Source organism: Antechinus flavipes, chromosome 2 (assembly GCF_016432865.1).
Source record: "Antechinus flavipes isolate AdamAnt ecotype Samford, QLD, Australia chromosome 2, AdamAnt_v2, whole genome shotgun sequence".
Lineage (NCBI taxonomy): Eukaryota > Metazoa > Chordata > Mammalia > Dasyuromorphia > Dasyuridae > Antechinus > Antechinus flavipes.
The window spans coordinates 567,719,549-567,744,523 of record NC_067399.1 but is presented as its reverse complement, the minus strand read 5'-3'; the positions used below and the strand labels follow the sequence as shown (position 1 = coordinate 567,744,523).

The 24,975-nt window shown below is 38.2% G+C and overlaps 2 protein-coding genes across 2 annotated transcripts; one reads left to right on the top strand and one right to left on the bottom strand.

The window, feature by feature from the left end:
- Positions 1 to 1,965: 1,965 nt before the first annotated feature.
- On the bottom strand, positions 1,966 to 8,132 carry MRPS11 (mitochondrial ribosomal protein S11). Its single transcript, XM_051981069.1, has 6 exons — positions 7,970 to 8,132; positions 7,694 to 7,819; positions 6,230 to 6,328; positions 3,706 to 3,835; positions 2,914 to 2,979; positions 1,966 to 2,371 (listed from the first exon to the last, which is right to left on the bottom strand). The coding sequence occupies exons 1-6, from the start codon at positions 8,035 to 8,037 to the stop codon at positions 2,264 to 2,266; spliced, it is 597 nt and encodes a 198-aa protein (XP_051837029.1). The 5' UTR covers positions 8,038 to 8,132; the 3' UTR covers positions 1,966 to 2,263.
- Positions 8,133 to 8,319: 187 nt separating this feature from the next.
- MRPL46 (mitochondrial ribosomal protein L46) lies at positions 8,320 to 14,936 on the top strand. Its single transcript, XM_051981068.1, has 4 exons — positions 8,320 to 8,655; positions 11,964 to 12,159; positions 13,118 to 13,291; positions 14,555 to 14,936. The coding sequence occupies exons 1-4, from the start codon at positions 8,419 to 8,421 to the stop codon at positions 14,803 to 14,805; spliced, it is 858 nt and encodes a 285-aa protein (XP_051837028.1). The 5' UTR covers positions 8,320 to 8,418; the 3' UTR covers positions 14,806 to 14,936.
- The last annotated feature ends 10,039 nt before the right edge of the window (positions 14,937 to 24,975 follow it).

Here is a 24,975-nt window from a genome sequence, read left to right as displayed (position 1 = left end):
CTATTCATTGTTGTGGGAGATGGTAGCCCTGGCTGAAACACAGAGAAATGTCTAGCTTTTGCAGAAAGAGACTTTTGTCATGTTGACTAGATAGTTGGGTAAGCCTCTCTGATCTCTTCCAGTAATGGATCTCTAGTTATATATATGTGTGTGTGTGTGTGTGTTGACACACAGTATTTAAAATACTAGCAAACAGGATGCCATATGTACTGATGTCAACATACTAGATGTACTATATTTTTGTGTATGTGGGTTCTTTATCTTTTGCTTTTTGGGTCAGTAGTGGTATTATTGGGTGAAGAGTATGTAAAGTTTAATGAGTTTAGATTTTCTAGAACAGTTGCTTTAGCACCTTATATGTAAAAATTAGCTTTCATCATAGAACCCAAGAAAGCTTGGATTATGCATCTGTTTTTGAAAAAAATACAAAGGTGAAGGAACTAAGCTATAAGGTACGTGTCTCCCATTCATCACATAAAAGCTGTTGAGACAAACCATCATCATCTCTCAGATAGCTAGATCAATCTTTTCATTTACAGAACAGGAATTGAGCCTCAAGGATTAAGTGATTTGCTAGGGGTCATATGATATAAACTCCAGTTTAGCACTGTTGACTTCCCATTGGATTGGGTGGTTAGAAGTGCAAGGACCTCTTTGGAAGTAGGGACAGTCCAATTTAGGGGTATAATAACTCAAATAGGCCAATCTTTTGTAATAAAGTCATTACTGTTAGGAAAAAAAAAGGGTATTTCACCCCAGTGGAAAACTCAAACAATTCTCCAGCTGGTTTTCTAGTCATAAATCCCTTAGTATCAATACTCAAGAGTAAAAAGATTTCTTCGAAGACCAAGCCTATGAGATCAACATTCTACTCATCTCCCAATACATTTTTTTCCTTCTCCATAAAATTGTCAGTTCAAATGCAAAACTATAACTCTATTATAGTGTAAAGAAATTTCAGGAAAGAAATATAGTCAACATTGTAGTTGAAGTTAACAAAGATTCTTTTCCTTTTCCAGTTTCGTCATTAAGAGTTCTAGTTCTTGCAAGCTCATTGCTTTTACAAAGGGGTAGTGATGGTGATCTTTTTGCCATGCTCATCAGCTCTGACCCTTTAACTTGTGGCTGAAATTGTGTTAGTATAAGGAATATGTTCCATGAAGTTGGGCAAGTTTCAGCATTGGAATTTGCCCACAGGACTCACCTTTCTTGTGGTTATAGATACTTCAGCAATGGTGCTGCTGTGTGGTAGGAAAAAAACACTGAACTTCATATCAGAACTGGGAATAGAACCTAAGTAGTTTCTTCTATTAAATTTTTTTATCTTAATGAAGATCTACTAGCATCAAGTGGATCTTATTCCTTCCACAGTGGTTTTTTGATTTATTTTTTGGTCTTAGCTGACTGTTCAAAGAACTAGAAAAACCAGTACAATTTCTTCTACTTTGAATTGGCTCATCCTAGCTTCACTCTTCACTCCCTTACCTTTCTTTTTCCCAAAGCTCTTATTACACCCCCTCAGAGATCAATCTATTTGACTCAGCCTGGCAATTCCTTCTCCTTTGTTTGGTCCTCTAATCCTGGTGTTTCATAATTAACATTTATGTGCAAGGGAAATTCTGCTGTACTAAGTCCCTTGGTATTCTCCCTTATAAATAAACATAGCCATTGCAAACATAATTCATAATGCTGAATTCTAAAGATTCCCCATAAATAGCAAAGTATTCCAAAACTGAACTACATTTGTGGTGAGGAGACAAGTTCTCTCAGGCACTACACAAAAAAGCTGTACTGCTGCAGTATTACTACTTATGGCATTGGCTTGGTAAATCAAAGACTGACCATAAGACATTTTAACACTTGTATTTTACACATATCCTTTTATGATAATCATTCCATCCACAATCAATATTTTGATGACACCCAGAAAGCCACACACTCCAAATAATGACAGATGACAAAGAGCATGGTGAAATGTATTTTATTTTGTCAAGGTTGACAAAGCTTGCCTGTAGCATCCCCTCCTGTCCAAAAGAGGCATTGCATCACAGTGATGAACACTGCATAGTTTTTGTATACAAAGTATGTACTTGTATATATATCACTATACAGGAGAAACATCTCATTTTTGCTCCTCGGTCCAATCTCTGCTTATCTTTAACGAGTTCTGCCGGTTCTGTTCCCTGGGGAACAGCTCTGTATTATTTTGAAGTCAATCTAAAGGTGAAAACTGGAACTAGGTCTCAAGACAGTCAACTTTTCTTCATAGCCTTCGGACTTTTTTGGGGCGGCAACCATTGTGTGGAATGGGGGTATTGTCTGTGATTGAGATCACCTCCAGGCCTCCCATGGTTAACCCCTTGATAGCAGACTGAAAGTACAAAAGGAAGGTCTGAATAGAGTAGAACAAGATTAAGGAGTTATATCCTATATTTTTAAAGAGCTTATCAGGGGTCCTCAAACTACGGCCCGTGGGCCAGATGCGGCAGCTGAGGACGTTTAACCCCTCACCCAGGGCTATGAAGTTTCTTTATTTAAAGGCCCACAAAACAACGTTTTTGTTTTTACTCTAGTCCAGCCCTCCAACAGTCTGAGGGACAGTGAACTGGCCCCCTATTTAAAAAGTTTCAGGACCCTTGGCTTAAATACTAAATGGGATAACTGGCAAGGACTGGATGCTGCATGTCCCTTTGAATTCTATTAAGTTCTCTTATGCCCAAACCCACTGCCATCAATGATCAACTTAAGTCTACAATTTAAGTACTGCTGAAGGGCAGAGCTGAGCTGCTCACAGGAGAAAACAGCTAGACTTAGAAAATGAACTTTTAAAAAGTCTCTCCTCATGTTCCTGCTCTCAGCTCTGGAAAGCAAATCCTATTACTGAAAAACAATGAATGCAGTTAAGACACTTACGAAGCGCCCTGGTCCCAGGCCTTTCACCACCACTCTGACATGCATCACTCCCTTCGATGATGCTTTCTAGAGAAGAAACAAGCCATCAGGTCTCCTACAATTAACTTAACTTAATTAAGTCTAGATTATGCATGGGTATATTTTGGCCCTGTATCAGGGCCAATTATGCAAACAAGGACAGAAGCTGCAGGTAGATGGAGAGCATTGTGATTCTTAATTAGGGAACCTGTAGTGTAGAGGGAACCCTGAGCATTCAATGTGATCCGCAGAGAGGGAAGGGGTAAGGAGTAATTGAGGACAGAAAGTGAGAGGAAGACAACTTATGAAACCAGAGCAGAATTCAAGTGACTCTGCCTTCCTTTCCTATATATGATGCTGACACTTCCTGGCAAATAACAGCACTGCCACCCAGTGGAAGTCTTGAAAGAGCCTTCGGACTTTCTCTGAGGGAAGATATATTGGGCTCTAGGATCCTGGCTTTAAGGACTGTCATAGATAGCCCCTGGCTATTGAAGAGAGGAAACTTTCCTTTTTAAATCTATGATGGCCTAAATCTCTCCTATCATATGACAAGGAATAGATTCTGTCTCCCTAGACTTCATTACGAGTGAAAAGCAGAAGGCATTCCTTGCATTAAATAAACCACCAACTGTCTCCCAACTACCTCCATGCTAGGGAATATTGACAGATACTGTAACATTTTTTTGATTTATGGTTAAGTGGGAATTCTCCACAATGGTAAGAGTTATAAGCTAGAAAATAATAAGGATCCCAAACAGGAAAAGTTCTTACCACTGCTGCAACAATGCCTGCAGTTTGTGCTGCAATCCCTGTGGCCTTTTTTGCATTTCTGAACCCTTCAGTGCCACAAGTCGTTAGGGCAAATGACTCATTCCTGGAAGAGACCACCTGTATGTGTGTGCTAGGAAAAGAAGCCAATGAGCAGATGTCAAAACCATACCTTCTAATGAGAAACTCTTCTAAAACCCCAACAGCTAGCATTTATATAGTGCTTCAAGATTTGCAAGGGTTTTACAAATATGATTTCATTTTATCCTGATAGCAACCCAGGGAATTGGCTCTATTATCCCATTTAACAGATGAACGGACTTGAAGCAGGTAGATGCTAAGTGACTTTCCCAGGGTCATAAAACCTTTAAGTTTCTGAAATCTATTCTGAGGTCAGGTTTTCCTGACTCCAAGCCCAGTACTCTTTTTTTTGTGTCACCTAGCAATAACTGCTAAGTCAAAATTCTACTTTTTTAGTCAACAAAGTCAAAGGATCCTAAAAGCAGGAATGTTCAATTAGAAACTGGCTAGATATGGCAAAAGCAGCACATCATTTTCTCTCTTACAGATTTTATTTGGGCAATTATTCAAGAACACTTTAAAAAATTCATTCAACAAATATTGAATGATTTCTTAGTACAAGGTGCTAAACAGGACCAAAAAAAAAAAAATAAATAAAAAAGAATAAAGTCTATGATCCTAATAGCATTTACAACATAGTATGAGATAAGACACGCACACAGAATAAATATAAAACAAAGGTTTTCTAGTCTAGATCTGTGATTTCAGTGTATAGAAACTCTTCATTAATAAAAATCAGCAGTGGTCTGTCCCTTAAAATTTTAAGTGGTCCCACTGTTACAATATATGGATTAGACACAGCCCATCAACCTAGGTTTTCTCAATTCCAAGGATGGTCTTCTGCCATGTCATACTTTCCCTCACAGTATGAAGTAACATATAAATGCATGGGAGTTTTGAGTAAGAAGCAATTATTTCTAGTTGGAGTTCTTAGGGGAAATTTTCATAGAGAAAATTATATTTGAGCTGGATATTTGAAAACAGAATTTCATAGGGCATGATGAGAACTGAGTGGTATTCCAGGCATAAGGAAATGTGTGAGCAAAAACACTAAGGTGGGAAATCATATTTGAGGAATGTCAAAAAATTCTATTTTACTGGAACATATAAAATGTTTTACATTAAATAACTTTAAACTCATGATAGTTATTTACATGACGATAAACAGCAGCTAATATTGCAAAGTATTTTACAGACATTACCTGATTTGAATCTTACATTGACCAGTTAAATAACAGGTTCAGAGAGGGTAATATGCCTTTGGCCACAGAATTAGTCACAGAAATATTTGAACCCAGATCTTCCTGACTGCAAGTCTACAACTGTATGCACTACATCAAGAGGGGTCAAAGATAATGGCTCACAACAGCCATGGCTCAGTGTAATGGGAACTGGATTAAAATGTAATTGGAAAATACTTATATAGAAATACAATAATATTAATATATGGTTTTATAAATCAATATGAAGACTGCATTTAGTAGCTTCTGTTTCTTTTTTGACTTAACACCACTGGACTACAGTATATAAGAGAGATATAAAGAAAGAAAAAGTCTAAGTAGAATTTAGATGTAACTTTGGTAATTGTGGCTTAAAAAAGAAAAGAGGCTGTATTTCATTCATTATTTTCTAAAAATCAAAGTCACCAAACAAGGAGCAAATGTCAGCATATGGCATTTGTCCTCTCCCTCCCAAACAAGTGCTCTATTCATTCTATCAAGGGATTCCTTTCCCACTGCCTTCCAACATGCCTAAATACACTTATCCGCTCATCCTTAAAAACCTTTACCAAACCCTAATATCCTTCAAACTATCATTTGATATACTTTGCAACTGACACTTGCTACCTCGACTTCCTTTTTCCTTTATTCCTCAATCCTCTGCAATCTGGTTTTTGATCTCAGCACTCAACTAAAACTGCTCTCTCTCAAATTCCCAGTAATCTTCACTCCCATACATGATGGTCTTTTCTCAATCCCAATAATTCCTGCCGCAGGCAGCATTGCTGACCACATTCTTGAAATAGACATTCTCTCCTTTCTGGGACTTCATGACATCCCTCTTTACTTTAACACTTCTTACTCTCTTTTCCTGGCTCCCCTTTCATACCTTATTCTCTTGTATCTCAAAGGCCTGATTCTTTATCCCTTCTCCCATCCCCAACCTTCCCGAGTCTCTGTAATCTCTCTTTTTTTTTCAGGTTTCATTATCATTTTTATGCAGATGATTCCCAAAGCTATGCATCTAGTTCCAATCTCTTCCCAAAGTTTCAGCCCAATGTCACTGATTGCTACTGGATATTTCAAACTTAATGTACTGAATACTAGAGGGAATATGGGAAAAGAGTACAATGATACATTGCTGAAGTTACAAAATGGCTAACACCCTAGACAAATTCTGACCCAAGTTAGAAGGCACACTCTAGCTTGGGATGTTTCTTTCTTACTTGTTATATGTTGCTTTAATGTGAGCTATTGGGATTTCTTCATATTTCTTGCCTCCCCATGTCAAGGAACTCTCCTGGTCCGGGGCTGGAGGAAAAATGCTATAAAAAGCAGAAATATATTGAAATACTCATATCTATAAAAGCATGCATACATCTGTTACTGAAAACTTGTAAAGACTTCAAAAAGTTTTATTGCCACTATCTGATTTATTCTTAACTCTGCCCCATTGATAGACAGATAATAAACATAACATTTACAGACAGAAACTGTCTCTCTATATAAAAAGATAACTTTTTTGGCTAAAGAAACATAGTAAACTAGCAGGGAAACCAGACAGACATAGGATCATAGCTAGATTCTTTGTAGGGTACAAATACAGAAGAGAGATTTCTGTTTTAAGGAATTCATGACCTTATTCCCTCCTGGCTCTTTTCTACCTGACTGATCATGCTTAGTATCCTTTGTGGCTCTTTGTCCAAGTCTCATCCATTAACCTCGATGTCCCACAGATCTTAGTCCTGGGCCCTCTTCAATTTTCCCTCTCTATTTCACTCTGCAAACTCAACAGTTCTTATAGATTCAGTTCTTATCTCTTTGCTGATGATTCTCAAATCTACTTACTCCGCCCTAATCTCTCTGCTGAATCTAGCATCCCAATCCCAACAGTCTATTGGACATTTTTAACTCAACAAGCCCCAAAATGAACTCTTTATCTTTCCTCTCAAACTCTCCCAAACTTCCATATTACTGTTGAGGGAGGACACCACCATTTTCCAAGTCAACCAGGCTCACAACAGAGATTGTGAATCCATTGCTACCTCTTTCAGCTTCTCCTCCAGTCTGTTATACCTTCATGATACTAGTCATCCTCTATACTCCCTCCTGGGAGAATGCTTTTCTTTCCAAAAAAGATACTACTTCCAGACTATTTCAGTGGCTGTTTCTTTCTTGTTCCTGGCTTCCTTTATTTCCCAACTAATATTCCACTTTTAACACGAAGCCCTTCCAAATCCTCAATTCTAGTGCCTTCTCTTTGTAGATTTTTTTCTAATTTGTCCCATATGTCTTGCCGTATATAGTTGCTTGCACATAGTCTCCCTCATCAGACTAAGCAGGGATTAAAGTCTGATTACTTTTCTTTGTAACCTCAGTGCCTAGCCCAGGGCCTAGCCCATAGTAGGTGCTTAAGTTCTGAAGCCTCGAGCCAGAAGAGGCCTTAGAGGTCACTTAGGGACCTTTCCAAGGTCAGAAGGGTAGTTACTAAGAAGCAGAGCCAGATTTTCCACTGTGGTTTCCGTCTTACGACCCTGACTCGATTGAACTTGACCCCTCTTCCTTGTACAGACTCAACAGGTCAGTCTGGTCCTGAGAAAGTTCTTGGTGCTAAACCTGCTTTTTCCTTAAAGCAGGACTAGTGGGTCAATGATGGACTTTTTATAAAGGTCACTTTGAGTCGGTCTCACTTGAACTTGCTGGGTTTCTGGGCACTCCCCGGCTCTACTTCTGTTTCCACAACTGTCTTCTCCACAGCCCCCTGGAGCCTCTGCGTGTCCGTGTGGATGGCGCGAGCCGGAGCATCGTTCCGAGCCCTGCGGAGAAAAGGAGGCCCGATGAGCCCGGGGTCGGGCCCCTCACCACACACCCATCCCTTCCCGCTCCTGCTCCCTGACTCCAGGCTCCGGAAAGAAAAGAGGAAGCACCCGAGGCGACCTGGGGTTGGGGGCGTAGACAGTTCTTACCCCAAAGCGTGCGAGCAGGTCCGCAGGGGTAAGAAGAAGCGCTGACCGGTGGTCCTCAAGACTTGCATGGCCCAACCGGAGCTCAGGGCTGTTTGCCCCGAGACTCCCGGTGTGGGCGGAGCTCCGCCAGCACCACGTGCAGTGGGGAGGGGGAAAGATAGAAACTAAATTATTATTTGTCCGTTCTCTGGCTGCTGGATCTAGCTACTTATTTTCCAATAAAATTAAAAGAACTATGAGTAAACTCTATCCACAAATGTTCTTTTTTTAATTGCAAAATTACAGACTCACTGGGAACCGTACTCCCCTCCCTCCTTATTGAAATAGTTTGTCCTAAGGGAAAAGTCAAAACTTTTCGCTTCTTCTTATACGCGGTGTCTTGTGGGAAAAACGCGGCGCCGAAGTGGTCACTCGTTTGAAAGCGCCGTGGATTGTGGGAGAAAGGGAAGATGGCGGCCCCCGTGAGGAGGGTGTTGTACGGCGCGGCGCGAGGCTTGGGGCGGCCGTGGCGCCCGCGGACCTTTTGTGCAGCAGCCGCCGCCGCCGCTGCCCCTGGCAGGAGCGCGGTCGCCCCGAGCGGCGGGTCTCCGTGGCGCCTACTGGGGGCGTTGTGTCTGCAGAGGCCTCCGATTATCTCGCAGCCTCTGACCCCTCTGCAGGTGGAGATGGCCGAACTGCTGCAGCAGGTAGGGCCCGGCTGCTCCGGGGGCGCCTCTGGTCCTGCACCCTGGCAGCCCCGGACGAATCCTCTGGAGGGCTGGCTCAGAGGTGCTTGAGCCGAGTGACCTTGGCCAAGCCACTTATAACTTCTCTGGACCGGAGTTTCCACTTTTGCAAAGTAGGTGCTTGGAAAGCTAGGTGGCGCTGTAGATAAGAGCACTTGGAGACTGGGAGACCCGAGTTCGAATGCCGACGCCAGACACTTCCGGTGATCCCGGACAACTCATTCGACTTTATCCAGCCAGTTTCTTGTTCTGTAAAATTGTGAGGATCAAATGAGTTAACTTAGGTAAAGCGCTCTGCAAAACGTAAAGTAGCAATATAAATGCTGTTGTTGGACCTGGTGGTCCCCAATAACATTTCTGATTCTCAATGTAATGACAAATTCTTGAAAAGGGTCCCCATATTTAGATTGTCCTTCCTCCTCACCTTTGCCCAATAGAATCCCAAGCTTCCTTCAAAGTACAGCTCAGGTGCTACCTCCTTCATATAGGATAAAGGCTTTTATTAATTCTACAGCTTCCCCTTTTGTGCTCCCTCCCTCCTAAAATAACCCTGTCTATACCTTTGTATGTCATTTTTCTTTACCTATTTGTATACATTTGTACATGTTTCTCTATAGAAGTTTATGTAAGGAAACTTTTGGAGTAGCCTTACTTCTAATGTCTCCTTCCAGCTGAAAATCCTCCATCTTATGTATTTTCCAACATTAAACTCTTACTTACTATGTGCCAGATGATTCTCCCAAACACAGTAGAGGATAAATTTCTTAAAGGATTATTTAAACCCCTGGCTCTGGAGTACAGTATTTTAAACTTAGTAGTTGCTTAGTAAATGTGGCGATGAATATAGATGATGCTGTGGAAAGATCACGTTTTAGGAGTAATGGGTCAGAATACCTGGATTTAGAACTGGAAGTGACCTTATTAACCAGCTGATTCAGCCCCCTCATTTGTTGTCTAAAATAAAATAAACCATATCGATCTACACACTTAGCTCACATTTCAGTAGGCTTAAGGTATACAGGTGCTTTCCTTGAAACTGAAATTTCAGGTCAAGTATTTTGTACCCAAAAGAATTGAGGTTCTAAGAGAATAGATAAAACAAGTATCAGTTAGACATAGTATTCAAACCCAGGGTTCCAGATTTCAAGGCTACTGACTGATCTTCCTCTTGTATAGGCTTTCTTGTTGTGAGACTCAGGTGTGATGATTTACAGAAAAAAAAAAAATCCTGTCAACTCTGAAATGTTCAATAAAGGGAGTAACAATTCATAGAGTACTTTACAATGTGTAAAGCTGTTTTTCCTGCCTTTAACTTTCTGGGGTAAGTATTAAAGAATTGTTCCTCTTTTACAGAGGAGGAAGCTGAAGCTAAAAGGCAAAAAGTTTTATGCTCAGTCAGCATCAGAGCTGGGTTTGGAACTCCAGTCTCACAAGATTCCTAGTTCAACACTCTTTGTACTGTGCCGTTGTTGTAACCCCAAAACTCTGGAAGTGAACCTTTTAGGGCCCATAGCTTCCATTACTAGGGCTGTTGAACTTTGTCAAACCTGTTTATATGATTCTCATGTCAAAGCAATTTTTCCAATTCCTTAAAAAGATTTTGATTACATTTAATTTTTTTTCCGCTTTGTATCACAATTACTAGTATACAGGTCTTCATTTGCTCATACCATGAGATTGTAAACTCTTTGAGAGTAGTGTCTTTGTATCCCTGTTACCTAGTACAAATTGACATTTGATAAATGAATGAAAAGACATATTTAGAGGTACTTATTGGGAGCCACGTACCATGCTAAGCGTTGAGACTATAGATATAAGCTGAGTTATCCTTCACTTTCATAGGATTTACATTCTAATAGAACAGCACTCATTGGAGCATTCAGCCACAAGGTATATGGAAAGGCTCAATGGGTTTTAGAGTATAGCAGCAAGAATAATGTATCTTCTTTGGTATTATTTCCAGTATTGAAACCATTGGCCTCTCCATGTCAATCCACCTTCCACATCCTTGATGAATGGACAAATGAATTTCCTTCCCAACCAGAAGGAAAGTGATGTTATTTGTTTGACAAAGAGCTGGAACAGGTTACAATAATGAACGTACTTGCCCTTCATAGGTGCATGAGCATATTAAATTTACTGAGTTATGTGCCAAACAGGCATAAGAGATGTTGGCTTAGTCACCAAGCATTTTTTAAGAACCTACTGTGTGTTGGGCACTAATAAGGCAAAAAATGAAACAATCCCTGTTCTTAAGGCAAGGTCCTTATATTCTGTAAAGAGAAACAATATGTACATGTATTAGTTTAAACAACAACAAAAACAAAAATCCAGCAAATAAAAGCGAGTTCAGGAGGGAGGCACAAATAGTTGGGATCAGGAAAGGCTTTGTGTAGAAAGTGGTGCTTGAGCTATGTTTTGAAGGTATAGAGATGAGAGGGAAGTGAATAAAGAGTACATTCCATATTTGGAAGATGGCCGATGCAAAGATGGAATGAGGGGAATAGAGTCCAACTGGGTTGTATCATCGTGTGCAGGAAGGGGAGTAATATATAATGATACTGACAAGATAGACTGGGGCCAAGTTATGAAGGGCTTTAAAAACCACACAGAAGAGTTTGCATTTGAAACTAGAAGTAACAGGAAGCCATTGGAATTTATTGAAGAGAAGAACGATATGGTCAGATCTTCATAAAGTAAAATCACTTGGACATCTGTATGGAGGATGGATTAAAGTAGGGAGGGACTTGAAGCAGACAGACCAATTAGAAAGCCATTGTAATACACCAAGATAGAAGTGTAAGTGTTAGGCTTATCAGTGTATAGGTTGATGATTGTATGAATTAGAGAGAAGGTTGTGAGAACTGTGAAGGTAAAAATGGTAGGATTTATCAACGCATTGGATATATGGCAAGAGGTAGAATGAAAATTTGAAGGTAATACCAAGGTTCTGAGCCTGAAAGACTAGAAGAATGGTGACAGAACTAGGATTCATATGTTGCCCTAGTTTTTGACGTGAGGAAATGCTTAACCTAGCCAGTAGTCATCACCTTCTGCCAGACATTGAGTATAATATAATTCTTGATCATATCATAGGGTAACATTTTCATATTTGGGCATAGCCATCTTTTAAGTGTCTTCCTATATTTTTATACAACATTTTGGTAATTTTCCTGGCTCAAGTATATTCATCTGACCTCAGAAATAAACTTTTGGAATTGTGGGATGTTCCATAGTTTTAATTTCCCCCCCTTGTCCATCCTTCCCAGATTGAGGTGGAAAAAAGCCGATATTCGGACCATGAGATGCGTGCCTTGGAAGAAATACGGAAACTGGAGAGGAAGAAAGCTGACATTTATGACTCTGATGATGATGATGATGAAAAAGAAATTTTGTTAACACAAGATTTGGAAGACACATGGGAGCAGACATTCTTGCAGTTCAAACCTCATCCTCGGGTAACAGGTTTGTGGGGTTTTTTTTGGGTTAATGGAAAGAAAAGGATGCATTCTGATTCCTAAATTAATAGTTATGTTTAAATCTCAAGTAATATTATCATCTGAATATAGGCTATATTAATTTCTCAAATCTAGCTTGTTTTAAAAAAAATTAGGGGGCAGCTAGCTGTGCAGTGGATAGAGCACTAGTCCTGAAGTCAGGAGAACCTGAATTCAAATCTGGCCTCAGACACTTAACACTTCCTAGTTGCGTGATCCTGGGCAAGTCACTTAACCCCAATTGCCTCAGCAAAACAAAACAAAAAAACAACATTAGTGCAGTCTATAATAAATGTTATCTTTCACTGCATACCTACCTATATGTTTCTTTTCAGAAAATCTCATTTTTGGTGTAAAGCCTTTATTTGAATTAATATGGCAAAAAGCATGAAGTGAAAATATGTGTGGGAATTAATTGATAAGTCTATCATTAATCCTTTCTGTTTCTCCAAAAATATCTCTTGAAACTAGGAAGGGGTGATTCATAATGTTCTTATTTTTGTGGATCAAGAATTTGGGAAAAACAAAAAAATCTTTCATGTCTGAGATCAGTGATGATGTCTAGAATGATAAAATAGTAATATTTTAAAGTGCTGTCAGTATCTCTCTTCCAAAGAGATCAAAGCATTTGATATAATTATCTGAAAGTGGGAGGCCCAGCTCTTTGTTTTATTGTTCTTATTTTTGGTGTCTCTAAGTACCTGAATAGAGCTATGAAAGAAGGGTAGTGAGAGGGAAGGATTGTTATTGTAAATTCAATTATGAGGTCGTTTGGAACAAGGACCACATCTTTTTCTTATACTTATTATGTATCTAGTACAATCATGAGAACATGCATTTTAAAAAAATTGTTTTTGAGCATCATTGATCTCTAATTTTGCTCTGTCCTGGCAAATCACAGTTCTGTTTCTTCCTCTGACTCATAGAAGCTGATCAAAAAAATGACCGAACCTCATTGCATAGAAAGTTAGACCAAAACCTGGTACTTTTGGTCAAAGAGAAAATAGGAGATCAGGAAACGTGGATACTACCACATGCAGAATGGCAGATTGGGGAGACTTTGCGTGAAACTGCTGAGCGGGTTCTTGCTATTCTCTCACGTAAGTAGTTCTCTTCCATTTATGGTTCTTAGTGTCCTGTTTCTGGCTTACAGTTAAAGAGTTAAATCTCTCTTACAGGCTGGTTGTAGGCTGTGTTTTAATAAAAAAATATTGGCTAAAAAAGCCTAGGGAAGAATTAACTGGGTGGAATGATATCCTTCTCTTCACCCTCTTCCCCGCCTTGATGATTAGATGACAAAGGTTCCTTTCAGTTCTCATATTCTTTGATTCTAGGCAAGTAATAGTCCAGTCTCTTGTTCATTTCTGTCTCAGTTTTAATACTGGGCTCATCAAGGTGCTAATTTTTTTATTCTTACATTCCGTGGAATGAATCCATAGGACTCTTAATCACTGTCTCACCATGGTTACCACCCTATTTTTTCCCACAGACAGTATCACATAACCCAGTCACATAACTTTGCAGATATTGTCCCATAGTCACAAAGACACTGCCCATATTTTCTTTTATGTAAGAACTAGTAACTTTTGGCTCATATTTCAGAGAAGGCATGGGGCTAGTTTTCTTTGGCATGAGAACTATTTGCTACTAATAGAAGCCCTTCCTAATTTCAGCTTCAATGTCTTCTGTCTTTAGCTTTAAGGCATTCTATTTGTTGGTGTCTGTCATGAAAGAATTCAATTTTACAATAAAATTTCATGCTTACTATTTACTCAGCCTATTATTCCTCAATCTCTAAAAGGAAAGAGTCAACATGTTTAACATATTTATTTTGTAAAAAAAAAATTTAACTTTTATTCTATAACTACTAAATATTACTAATAATATATTATAAGTGGCCTTCAGTAAATCAATAACAATTGAATTTAAAACCTAGGTCTACTTATTCCTTAATCTAGTATTATTTTTAGTTATACTTTTGACTTTTAGTATTGATAGCTGTGGCTCATAACATTAAATTGAGTAATTTAGTGAGAAATAGTATACTTTCAGGCATTTGTGGTAAGTGTCATGGAAACTAATTTCCAGATTGACCTAAGCATTTACCCATTGATTACAAATTTATAGATAAAAATAAGAAGCTTCTTAAAAGTAAAGAAATGGCACACATAATCTATTTGCAGAGGGAACACATTCCCAGCTTTTTTGTATAGTTTCTATCATTTTCTATAGCTAAATTGAGTCCTGTTAGGAAGATGCCTGGGGGGCATTCATAGAGACAAGTTTCTCATATTTCCATGTGATACTGGCTCTAAGATCTTATAGGGGAACTTAACTCTTATTTCTGTTTTGTCTCTCTTCAGAAAATAGTATGGAAGCCAAATTCCTAGGAAACGCGCCCTGTGGTTATTACAAGTTTAAGTTTCCTCAGGCTTTTCGGACAGAGAACAACATAGGAGCCAAAGTGTTCTTTTTCAAAGCTTTACTACAAAATGGAGATCTCTCCCATGCCAGGAATAAGGATGACCATGTTTGGGTCAGCAAGGAGGAACTGGCTGACTACCTGAAACCAAAATATTTGGCACAGGTTAGGAGATTTTTTATGGACATCTGATGGACACGATTGTCCTCAGAACAGACACTTGGACTATGGGCAAGAGGACGTGTGACTATGTTGACATGTGTGAATCATAATGAAATAAGCTTAGCATTGACAAATAAACCAGTTTCTTATCTTTGTCTCAACTTATTTGGAATTTGAGTACTATGGGGTTTTATAACTTGCTATTGTTGAGGCAGCTCCCTCTTTTCCAAGCTGATAACTAACTGAGGGTTACATAGGGTGTTCCACAAAAAGTCATTTCACTTATTAGACACAAGAAGGGATGGATAGAAGACTATCTAAAACAATTATTTATATATGTTAGATATTTATTAATTTAACTTATGATTCTACAAGCATAAGCTAGGTAAAACGAGTTTCAGTTTTGTGAAAGTTTGTTGGCCAGTGAGAAAATTAGGATTAAATGCAGCTTCTTAACTGTCCTTGATAGAGAAGTGTTACAATTTAGTGCCATTTGCTAGAGGCATAAAGGAAGTAATAGCCCTTTCAGTACATTTAGAACTTTTTATTGGCCACGTACCTTCATGGCTTGTTTAATATAGATAAACTAGGAGTAAAACCAAGCACTTTAGACTTCTAGTCTGGCATACTCGATGATATACAATATGATTTGGAACAGAGAGAGCCCTCCCAGCAAGATTGCCCCCAAACAATAATGCCCATAGGAAAATAAGGCAAATTCCTTCCTTTATATTATTAACGCTTTGTCTCAGAATTCATAGGATTATAGTAGAAACTAATTGCTTTGATATTTAATAGATCATTATCTCATTGAAGAGACAATGTTGTCCAAACTGGATTACAACCTGGCCATGCCTTATTGTGTGCGATTCTTTTCCTTTATGGAAAATAAATAATTGGTCATTCATTCATGCATTCATAGCTCTATGCAGTGTGCTAAAGGTCTTTTCAGTCTTAGATTTTGTAAATATAGATGGGCACTGTCTGTCCCTTCTCCTTCACTCACTCTCATGACTAGCTTTTTTTCTCTGCTTTTTTTCTTACAATACATTTCCCAAATAATATACCTTATGCCTTTTCTTGCATATTGGTTTCCTTTGAAGATATACTGAAATATATTTGTATTCTTTGTGTGTCTTTCTTTTGATCTTTAGGTCACCTAACTTTAATTCTTTAGATAGTGTGTCATTCCAAAATAGCATTATTAGGAGAATATTTGTATTAAAAAGGTAGATTTTTGTGCTGAGGAGCAACTTGGAATTGTGTAAAAAACAAAAAACAAAAAACAAAAAAACCAATGTAATTTCTATTTAAAAAAAATAGTCTTCTTCTAAGACTGAATTTCCCCATCTTGCCCAGGCTTGAAGTGCAAGAGTCCACTCACAGACCCAATTCCACTAATTGGCACAGGAGCTGGGACCTGTTTTGTTTCTGATCTGTTTTTGGCTTGTTCTTCTTTTAGCAGTCCAGTGTCCCCTTGCTTCTGGGGATTCACTATCAGGAGATCTGCCAGCTTTAGCTTCCTGGTAGCTGTGATTACAGTTGTGCTTCATTACATCAAGCCATGACAATTTCTCAAATGCCATCTAGCTCACTGTCTTCCTTCTGGTTAATTCTAGGCCCAACCTAAGTATTCCTCTGCAGTTGCTATCATACAGATATTCATATATTGATATTGATAATATTGATAATTGATGATATCAACACTATCCATTTGGCATTTCAACAGCATGGCATGATCTAAATAATAGATTTTCCCCCCATCCATTTGGTTTTTCTTTCATGAGCTTTTTTTTTTTTTTAATGTCATTAACTTGAGCAATCATGGATTTCAATAAATTGACCTTGTAATATCCTGAGGCTTGGTGTGGCCAGCACAGTAATATTTGAAGAACCTTACTATCCAGAGGGAATCCCCTCTTTCATGTGGATTTTGCATGACATCCTCTGTGACAGGAGTGAATAAATTATAACACTACTACAAGCATCATTATCACCTTGTCTGAATTCTTTTCCATGCCACCTTCCTCAGTGATTTCAGCACCTGGCTTATAATCTTCCAAAGCCTTGGTGACTTCATTATTCTTACATTAGCTTCTCCTTCCCTAACTTTCATGTCCATCCATAGGGATGACCATACCTTAAAATTATGCAAAATAATTCTTTCTCTAAGATTCTGATAAATGCTGATAATGCTTCTCTGTAAAATATGGCCTTCCACCTTTTCACTTGCAATTTTCCCCAATCTTTCCTTCCCCCTTCTCCCAGTTTATAACTCCTTTTCTGGCTTTAATCATTTTTCTTCAATTTTGATAGTCAGCTATTTCAAGAATTTACTATCCTCACTTTTGAAATCCTTGCTTCTTGTCATTCTGTTGTTCCTGCCTTGCTAATCTCCAGCCTTTTGTTATAAATCTATCATTGATCTACTTGGTTCTTATTCCTGAGCTGCTGAGCCCTGTTGGAGTAAGTTCTAACTGAGTCTATTACAAATTCATGCTTTTTAATCTAACTTGTGCTCTCGTTACTGTAAAAGATCATTGTAAGGTGATCTTTTAATTCGGCTCTGATTGACTTCCTGTTACATTTTTCACAGTGGTAACTCCAAGTTTTTTGTCAAGTCCCTCATTCCACTTTTTTAAAATTTTTTTTATTTTTATAATAACTTTTTATTGACAGAACCCATGCCAGGGTAATTTTTTGCAACATTATCCCTTGCACTCACTTCTGTTCCGATTTTAATCCTCCCTCCCTCCACCTCCTCCCCCAGATGGCAAGAGTCCTTTACATGTTAAATATGTTATAGTATATCCTAGATACAATATATGTGTGCAGAACTGAACAGTTCCCTTGTTGCACAGGAAGAATTGGATTCAGAAGGTAAAAATAACCCAGGAAGAAAAACAAAAATGCAAGCAGTTTATATTCATTTCCCAGTGTTCTTTCTTTGGGTGTAGCTGCTTCTGTCCATCATTTATCAATTGAAACAGAGTTAGGTCTCTTTGTCAAAGAAATCCACTTCCATCAGAATACATCCTCATACAGTATCATTGTTGAGGTATATAATGATCTCCTGGTTCTGCTCATTTCACAGCATCAGTTCATATAAGTCTCTCCAAGCCTCTCTGTATTCACCCTGCTGGTCATTTCTTACAGAACAATAATATTCTATAACATTCATATACCACATTTTGTGATTGGTAATGGTCTCTAGTTCATCTTTGGTCACAAATTTCTTTCTCCTCCACAAGTCTGAGAGATAAACTATCCTATGTTCCTCTAATTTATTTATAATCTCATTCTTTATGCCTAGGTCATGGACCCATTTTGATCTTATCTTGTTATATGGTGTTCAGTGTGGGTCCATGCCTAATTTCTGCCATACTAATTTCCAGTTATCCCAGCAGTTTTTATCAAATAACCTCATTCCACTTTCTAACCCTTTCCTCTTAGCATATGATCTTGTATTCCTGAAATCAAGGATTCTTTATCTCCCATATTCCTTAATTTAAAATCTCATGTTTTTACCCATCTTTCTCCTCTTTGATTTTAAGAGATGATATACCCTTAATTGACAAGGCTAACCCTTTTCTACCCTTGATCCTTTTCTTTCCCATTTTTTCAGGGACCTTTCTCTGATAATAATCTTTTCTCCCTCTTCTAGCTTCCCTCTATCCCTGATAGGCTGAAAACCTCTTCCTGACATTATCCCCTCAAGCTACTGTCCTTGAGCTTTCTGTTTTGTAGGTAGATTTCAAGAAACTGGTTTCTGTCTCCATTTCTTTACAACCCAGAAACTCCTCAATTTCCTGAAATTGGCTTCTATCCCCACTGTTCTACTGAAATTACTCTCTTCCCCAAATCATCTTGACTTCTTTATGTCAAATCCAAATGGCTTTTTCTCAGAATTCATTCTCCTTGACTATTACTACATTTGACACTGACTACTCTTATCCTTGATGTTACCTCTTTCCTTTTCTCTCCTACTTTCATTTGTCTTGCTTCATCTTGTCTTCTCTGGCTTATCTTTTGTTATCCCCTATATCTCCCAAAGCTTTGTTCTTAGTCATCTTATTTTTCTGTATATTCTTTTCAATTTAGTTAATTAAGTAAATACTGGGAATAAGGCAAAAATGAAAATAGTTCTTGCCCTCAAGGATCTTACATTTTATTGGGAAAAGGGACATAAATAAATATAAAACATACAAAGTAATTTCAGAGGGTTTAGAATACTAATAATGGGGGAGAGAAGTCAGGGAAAGGCCCATGTAAAAAGTCTTGAATGGAGTTAGGATGATAATTTCCAATATGGGGGATAGCCTCTACTCAGAAAGATAAATCTTCCTGATTCCAGGCCCAGCACTAGATCACCTAACTGCCTATTGTAACACTATTCCTATTTATTTACATTCCAATCAAACTAGACTTCTAGTTATTTCTCCATCTTGTTTTATCTTCCTCCTTATCTCCCTTCATTTGTGCAGTGTCCCATTTGTCTATTTCTTCTTTCATATTGCTACCAGGTAAAAGCTTCTTCAAGCCTCTTCTCAACTGCCATGTCCACAATGAAATTTTCACCAAATTGAAAGTTGCAGAATCTAATATTGGAAGGGGCCTCAGAAACCATGTAGCCCAAAAAGCACCTGAACAAGAACATCTTTAAAAGTTGTACACCTTTTTAAGACCTCCAATGTTGGAGAACTCAGCTATGAATTCTCATTTGTAAAACTTTAATTGTATTGATATTTTCCTTCTATTTCTGCTTCTCTATAACTAGTTCTCATTACTTCTAGGTCTGCCTTCTGATACCATACAGTCATTTAAGTACTTGAGTGACATGGGGTCATAAGGTCACAGAACTAATAGGAACCTTAGTTTAATTCAACCTCTCTTATTTTACAGATGAGGAAACATCCAGAAAGAATTGCCAAGATCATACAAATAGGAAGTAGCACAGTTGGGAAGTGAATCTAGATCCTTTGATTGAAAATCTCTTCATCATTTAAAAAAAAAAGCATTTTGGGTTTCATCTTTGTTCCTATTCCATTCTGCATTGAAAGATATGTGCCCTGTTCCCTCTGTTAAATTGTTATTTTCATAGTAGCAGGGAATATACTGTTTTTCACCTACTTTGTGGTACTAATATATGGGTTGTCCAATGCTCTAAAGATCTCTAGTTGCTATATTGTACAAAATCCCATCTTTTAATTCAGATGCTTTCTTGGCGATGCTGTGTGATTGTGAATCATAGTATGCCATCATCTCTGGGAGATCAAAATTGCAGATGCAAATATGATACTTGGCGGCCACAAATAGATTGTGATATATCAAATAATGTAATGTGGATATGTATACATGTGTATCTACATATGTGTATGATTTATAATATGTGTATACACATAGACATGTATATATATATATATACATATATGCATATATATAACATAATATATATATATATATATATATATATATATATATATAATATATGTATGTATGTATTTATTCTTTGCAAACCTCAAAGGACTATGTAAATTTTTATTATAGTTAGAGAAAGAAAGAGAAATACACAGATAAACAGCTTGGTATAATGGATAGACAATTGACCTTGAAAGCAGAAACATTTAGGTTCAATTTCTGGCTCTGATACACTGCCTTTGTTATTCTGGACAGATCACAACCTTTTAATTCTCTAGTCAGTTCTCTAAGAATATAAGTTACAGAAAAGGTGCAGATCTGTGTTGGTCAAGAGAGTAAGAGTTTCCTCAGATGGAAGTTTAATTAGATCAATGAAATCACAGATCTCATCTCCATTCTATTATTATTATTATTTTCTGTGATCTAAGTGCAAGAAGTGACATGCTATACTCTGCAACTCTTGGTTTTCCCTCTCATTAAAGGGGGGGTGCCCCTCACCTGTAACTTAATTCCTATTTCTTTCATAAGCAGAGGTAGCTGCTTTAGGTATTGATGAGAAAAATCAGCAAAAGGAACAAGAATTTTCCTGTACTGAATACAAATGACTGATAATTACATAGTACCTGAAAGCTTAGAAAGTGCTTTCCATACATTAGGTCACTAAGTCTTCACCACAACCCCATAAAGTAAGTGTTATAGGTATTATACTATACAAAGAAATTGAAAATTTGAGAGGTTCAGTGACTTGGTGAAGTCTTGAAGATAACAAATGTCTGAAATATAGTTCAAGCCCATGTTTTCCTGACTCCATATATCTCACTCTATCCCTTAAGGTTTCTTATGGTCTGATAGTGACCATAGGAAAGAAAGTAAGGAATAGATATTTGTATATATTCTCTCCTTAGAATCTCCAGCTAGGATAGAAAATCTATGGTGGGTTCCCAATGATTTTTTCTTAGTCCTTTCATAAGTAAGGAATGGTAGGATAGGATAATAGCTAATAATTACTGAGACTTGGATCCAAACACTGATTCCAACTCATGATACAAGTTATTCTCTCTGAACCGCAGGCGTCTCTGCAACTGGAAGTTATAGTCAGGTTGCTTTCAATATTAGCAAGTAGTTGAATACTATCTGTAAAAATACTTCAGTTGGGAAGGGATTCTGGCACTAGCAGTTCAACCCCCAGATCCCACTGTGTCTAAAATATTCCTTATTTTTCTAATAGGCCCATATCCTAGAATGTTAGATCAGTGCCTTCTCTACCTCTACATCTAGTCTTTGGATGGTCTTTAAGATCTATTTCTTCAGATCTCTTGGCCTGGATGGACAACTCTCTACTTTCCCTTAGTTTCCTTGAAGTCTTTATTAGATTTTAAAGAAATTACTTCATTTGTAATAGACTAAAATAGTACTACTTTATTGCTTCATTGATATCCTGGAGATGGCTGGATTTTTTGAGAGCTATTTGGGGAAGCCATAAACTCTGTTGGGTGCTACCAAGCTGGAAAGGCTTCCAGCATCATCTCACTGATGGATATCTGATACCTCAGGCTCAGTCTAACTAGGAGAGGCAACATGGTGAAAATGATGCTGGATTTTAGTTCACAATACCTATATTGAATTCTTAACTCTGCCACTTACTATCTATGTGATCCTGGCCAAATCATTTAAGGTTTTTTAGCCTTAGTTTCCTCATCTGTAAAATGAGGAGGGTGGACTACATTGCCTCTGGAAACTCTTCTACCTCTAGATCTATGATTCTGTGATTCTAAATTTGAAACAATTTATCATTAGGTTGGCTCCAAGATGATTATCTTTTTTCTCATAGTCTTTATCAAAGATAATCTACTAAGTTAGGGAGAATTTGCAATTGCAAATTTGGACCCACATTTGTGAATTTACAGATCCTTGAGTATTAAAGTACAAGGGAGAAAAAGTAAAAATAAAATAAATGACAGCATTAAAAATTGGGAGGTTTATGGAGCACAGAAGTCTGTCTTAAAATATCCATTATTATACTTTAGGGCCAACTGGTCTCTAGTGCCATCTGACTCTATCCTCACCATTTCACTATCTTGTTTATTCAGGTTGGTATTCCAAGATTCCTTTTACTTTTGCTCTAATATTTGATCCTGGCTTGACCATGTGAGTTTATCTGTGCTAGCTATCAGGCACCTAACCAGCCATTTTTCTCTTCTAGTTACAAATTCTTTGGATGTTTCCCACCAAACTCTGGCTTTCCTAATATTTTCAGAATATTTAGTCCCTTTGCAAAGCTAGCAAAAGACAGATACCCCTTAGGTCCAGTTAACACTTCATGCCTATCGGTCTCAGCTGATGACTCTACCCACTTCACTTTTTAAGGGAAATATTTTTAAGGAATTGGTGGCAATGTTGTTCTGTTTTTCAGGGAAATGGACACTTCAAAGTCTACTTTACAATTTATATAATTTAATAGTATTAGTAGTACTGATAAGGGTAAGGAATGCTAGCATTTATCTAGCACTTTAAATTTGCAAAGTGTTTTTCCTTTTATATCATTTCAACTTTAAAACAATCCTGTGAAATTAGTGCTGTCATCCTCATTTTACAGATGAAGAAATTGAGGCACAAAGAAGCTAAAGTGCTTATTTAGGGTCACACAGCTTGTAAGTGTCTGAGGCAGGATTCAAATGCAGGTTTTTCTGATTCCAAGTTTAGAGTTCCATCTATGATATCACAATTTCTCAAGTACTTTACATATACAGTAATAATAATATACGATTTTCACTAGCATTTAGGGGAGGGTCATTTTATCATGCCACCTGTTTCTACAGGTAGGAAACTCACATTGATTCTGTTTACTTATTATCTTATTGTACAAGATAATAAAAGAAAGAGTTCTCTCCATCATAATGGGGAGGGAGAAGGAGGAGGACTACAGCTGGGGATAGCATGGAGAATACTAAATATATATTCCCAACTCTCTTGAGGGCCTTTGAGTTCCAGGATTCATATTGCAACTCTTTCTAATCACCTTGAAATTCCACTGTGGTATTTGTTTTATTTTCTAAAGCCTGGGTGGTTTGCAGTTGCTGAGCTTGTAATAAATGTATACATTTATGCATATATATCTGTATAAACTTTTCTCTTTCAAATTTGTCCTAGCAGCCCTAAGGGGAAACTGTTTTAGGGGGTTAGGGAGGAGATAAAGGAATAGGATTTTAAAGTGGAAAAAAATGCTGGAGGGAGGAAAAGCAAAGGTATATGTTAGATGGGGATTTTCTTTGTTGAGAATAAACTTCCCACCACTTAGTCTGTTGGTTTCCTGCTTAGCTGGTGTTTGTGTTTCAGTGCTTTCTCTCTTGGGCTTGTAGCAGGTATAGAGATGTGGAAGCTTGGCACAGGCAGAACCTGAGGCAATGAGATTTTTCAAAAATCAATAGTGTGCTTGTAATCCCAGATCCCCTTTGACAAAACTGTGTTCTCTTTGTTGGATATTCTGGTCTATTGGGAGATCTTGGGGACAGGGTACCCTCCTGATTTTCTCATTTGTGTTTTATGAAAGAATCCTGTTTTCTTGCCAGGAGCTCATGAGAAATAATGCACAAGACCTGTCTTCTGCCCTAGCTGCTCCTCACCGTACTATCGAAAACAACCGTGCTGTTCCTAAAACTAAATTCCAGCAACTTCTATTCCCGTGCCTTTCCTGTTGGTACACAGATATACATACCCCTCTCCTCCTTTATTTCAGGTGTTCCTGAGCACTGAAATTCTGAGAAGGGTGAGAGGTGAACGATCACCTAAAGTGACCGGCTATAATGCTGGCTTGATGGGCTGTTAGAAAATATAACAGTAAAGTTATAGGATACTTAGGGCCATGCCCTGTGATTTCAGGCAAACAAGGCTTTCTCTTGCTGTGGGTATGCAGCTTAGTGATCTGTGAGTTCTTAATAATTGCTTTGCTGACCTTTTCGACTGTGCTCCTTTCTCCCCCTGCTGGGGTAATAGAATGGGTCAGCAATTCCATTCTGCTTTGAGTGCCAGAGTAATCCTGTGCTTAATGGTGGCTCTCGATTTCCTGCCCTAGAAGGATGTGGAGCTGGAACTAAGTTGAAAGCTAATCGGGCCAAACGGTGGATATGGCTGTGAATAGCTGACCTGCTCCTGTCCATCTGGAAACTGGCTGGTGGATTCCATTAGAGCCCAGATGGAAAGACCTTTTCCTGAAGAGGTCAGGCATTCTTTGCCCTCATAACTGATAACCTGGAGAAGGTGAAGCCTTAGGGTGGCACCAAGAGTTGTGAAAGCTAAAGGTGATAAAAAGTGTTCTCTCAGTCCGATTTTCGTGTGTAAGGGTGTTTTAATAGGTGCATCTTGGGTTATTGGTGAGGACCTCAGGGCAGGTATTCTCTTAGCAGAAAGTAGCCCCTAAAAATGATACTATCTTTTTTGTAGAGTGTATGATTGTGGAGGATGAAAAAAAAGATTTTGAAACATGAGAAATCACTGCTCAAGGAGAACTAAAGCCTGTGAGGTGGTGGTGCAGTGGATAGAAGGGGGGCCTGGACTCAGAAAGACTTATCTTCCTGAGCACAAATCTAGCTGTGTGATCATGGACAAGTCATTTAACCCTGGTTGCCTGAGTTTCTCTTCGAGAAAATGGCAAACTTCTCTAGTATCTCTGCCAAGAAAACCACAAATGGGGTCATGACAAGTTGGACATGATTGAACCACGAAAACAAAGCTTATGTGGATTGTCACTTTTCATTATCCAGCCTTCTGTGTTTCTGCTTTTCT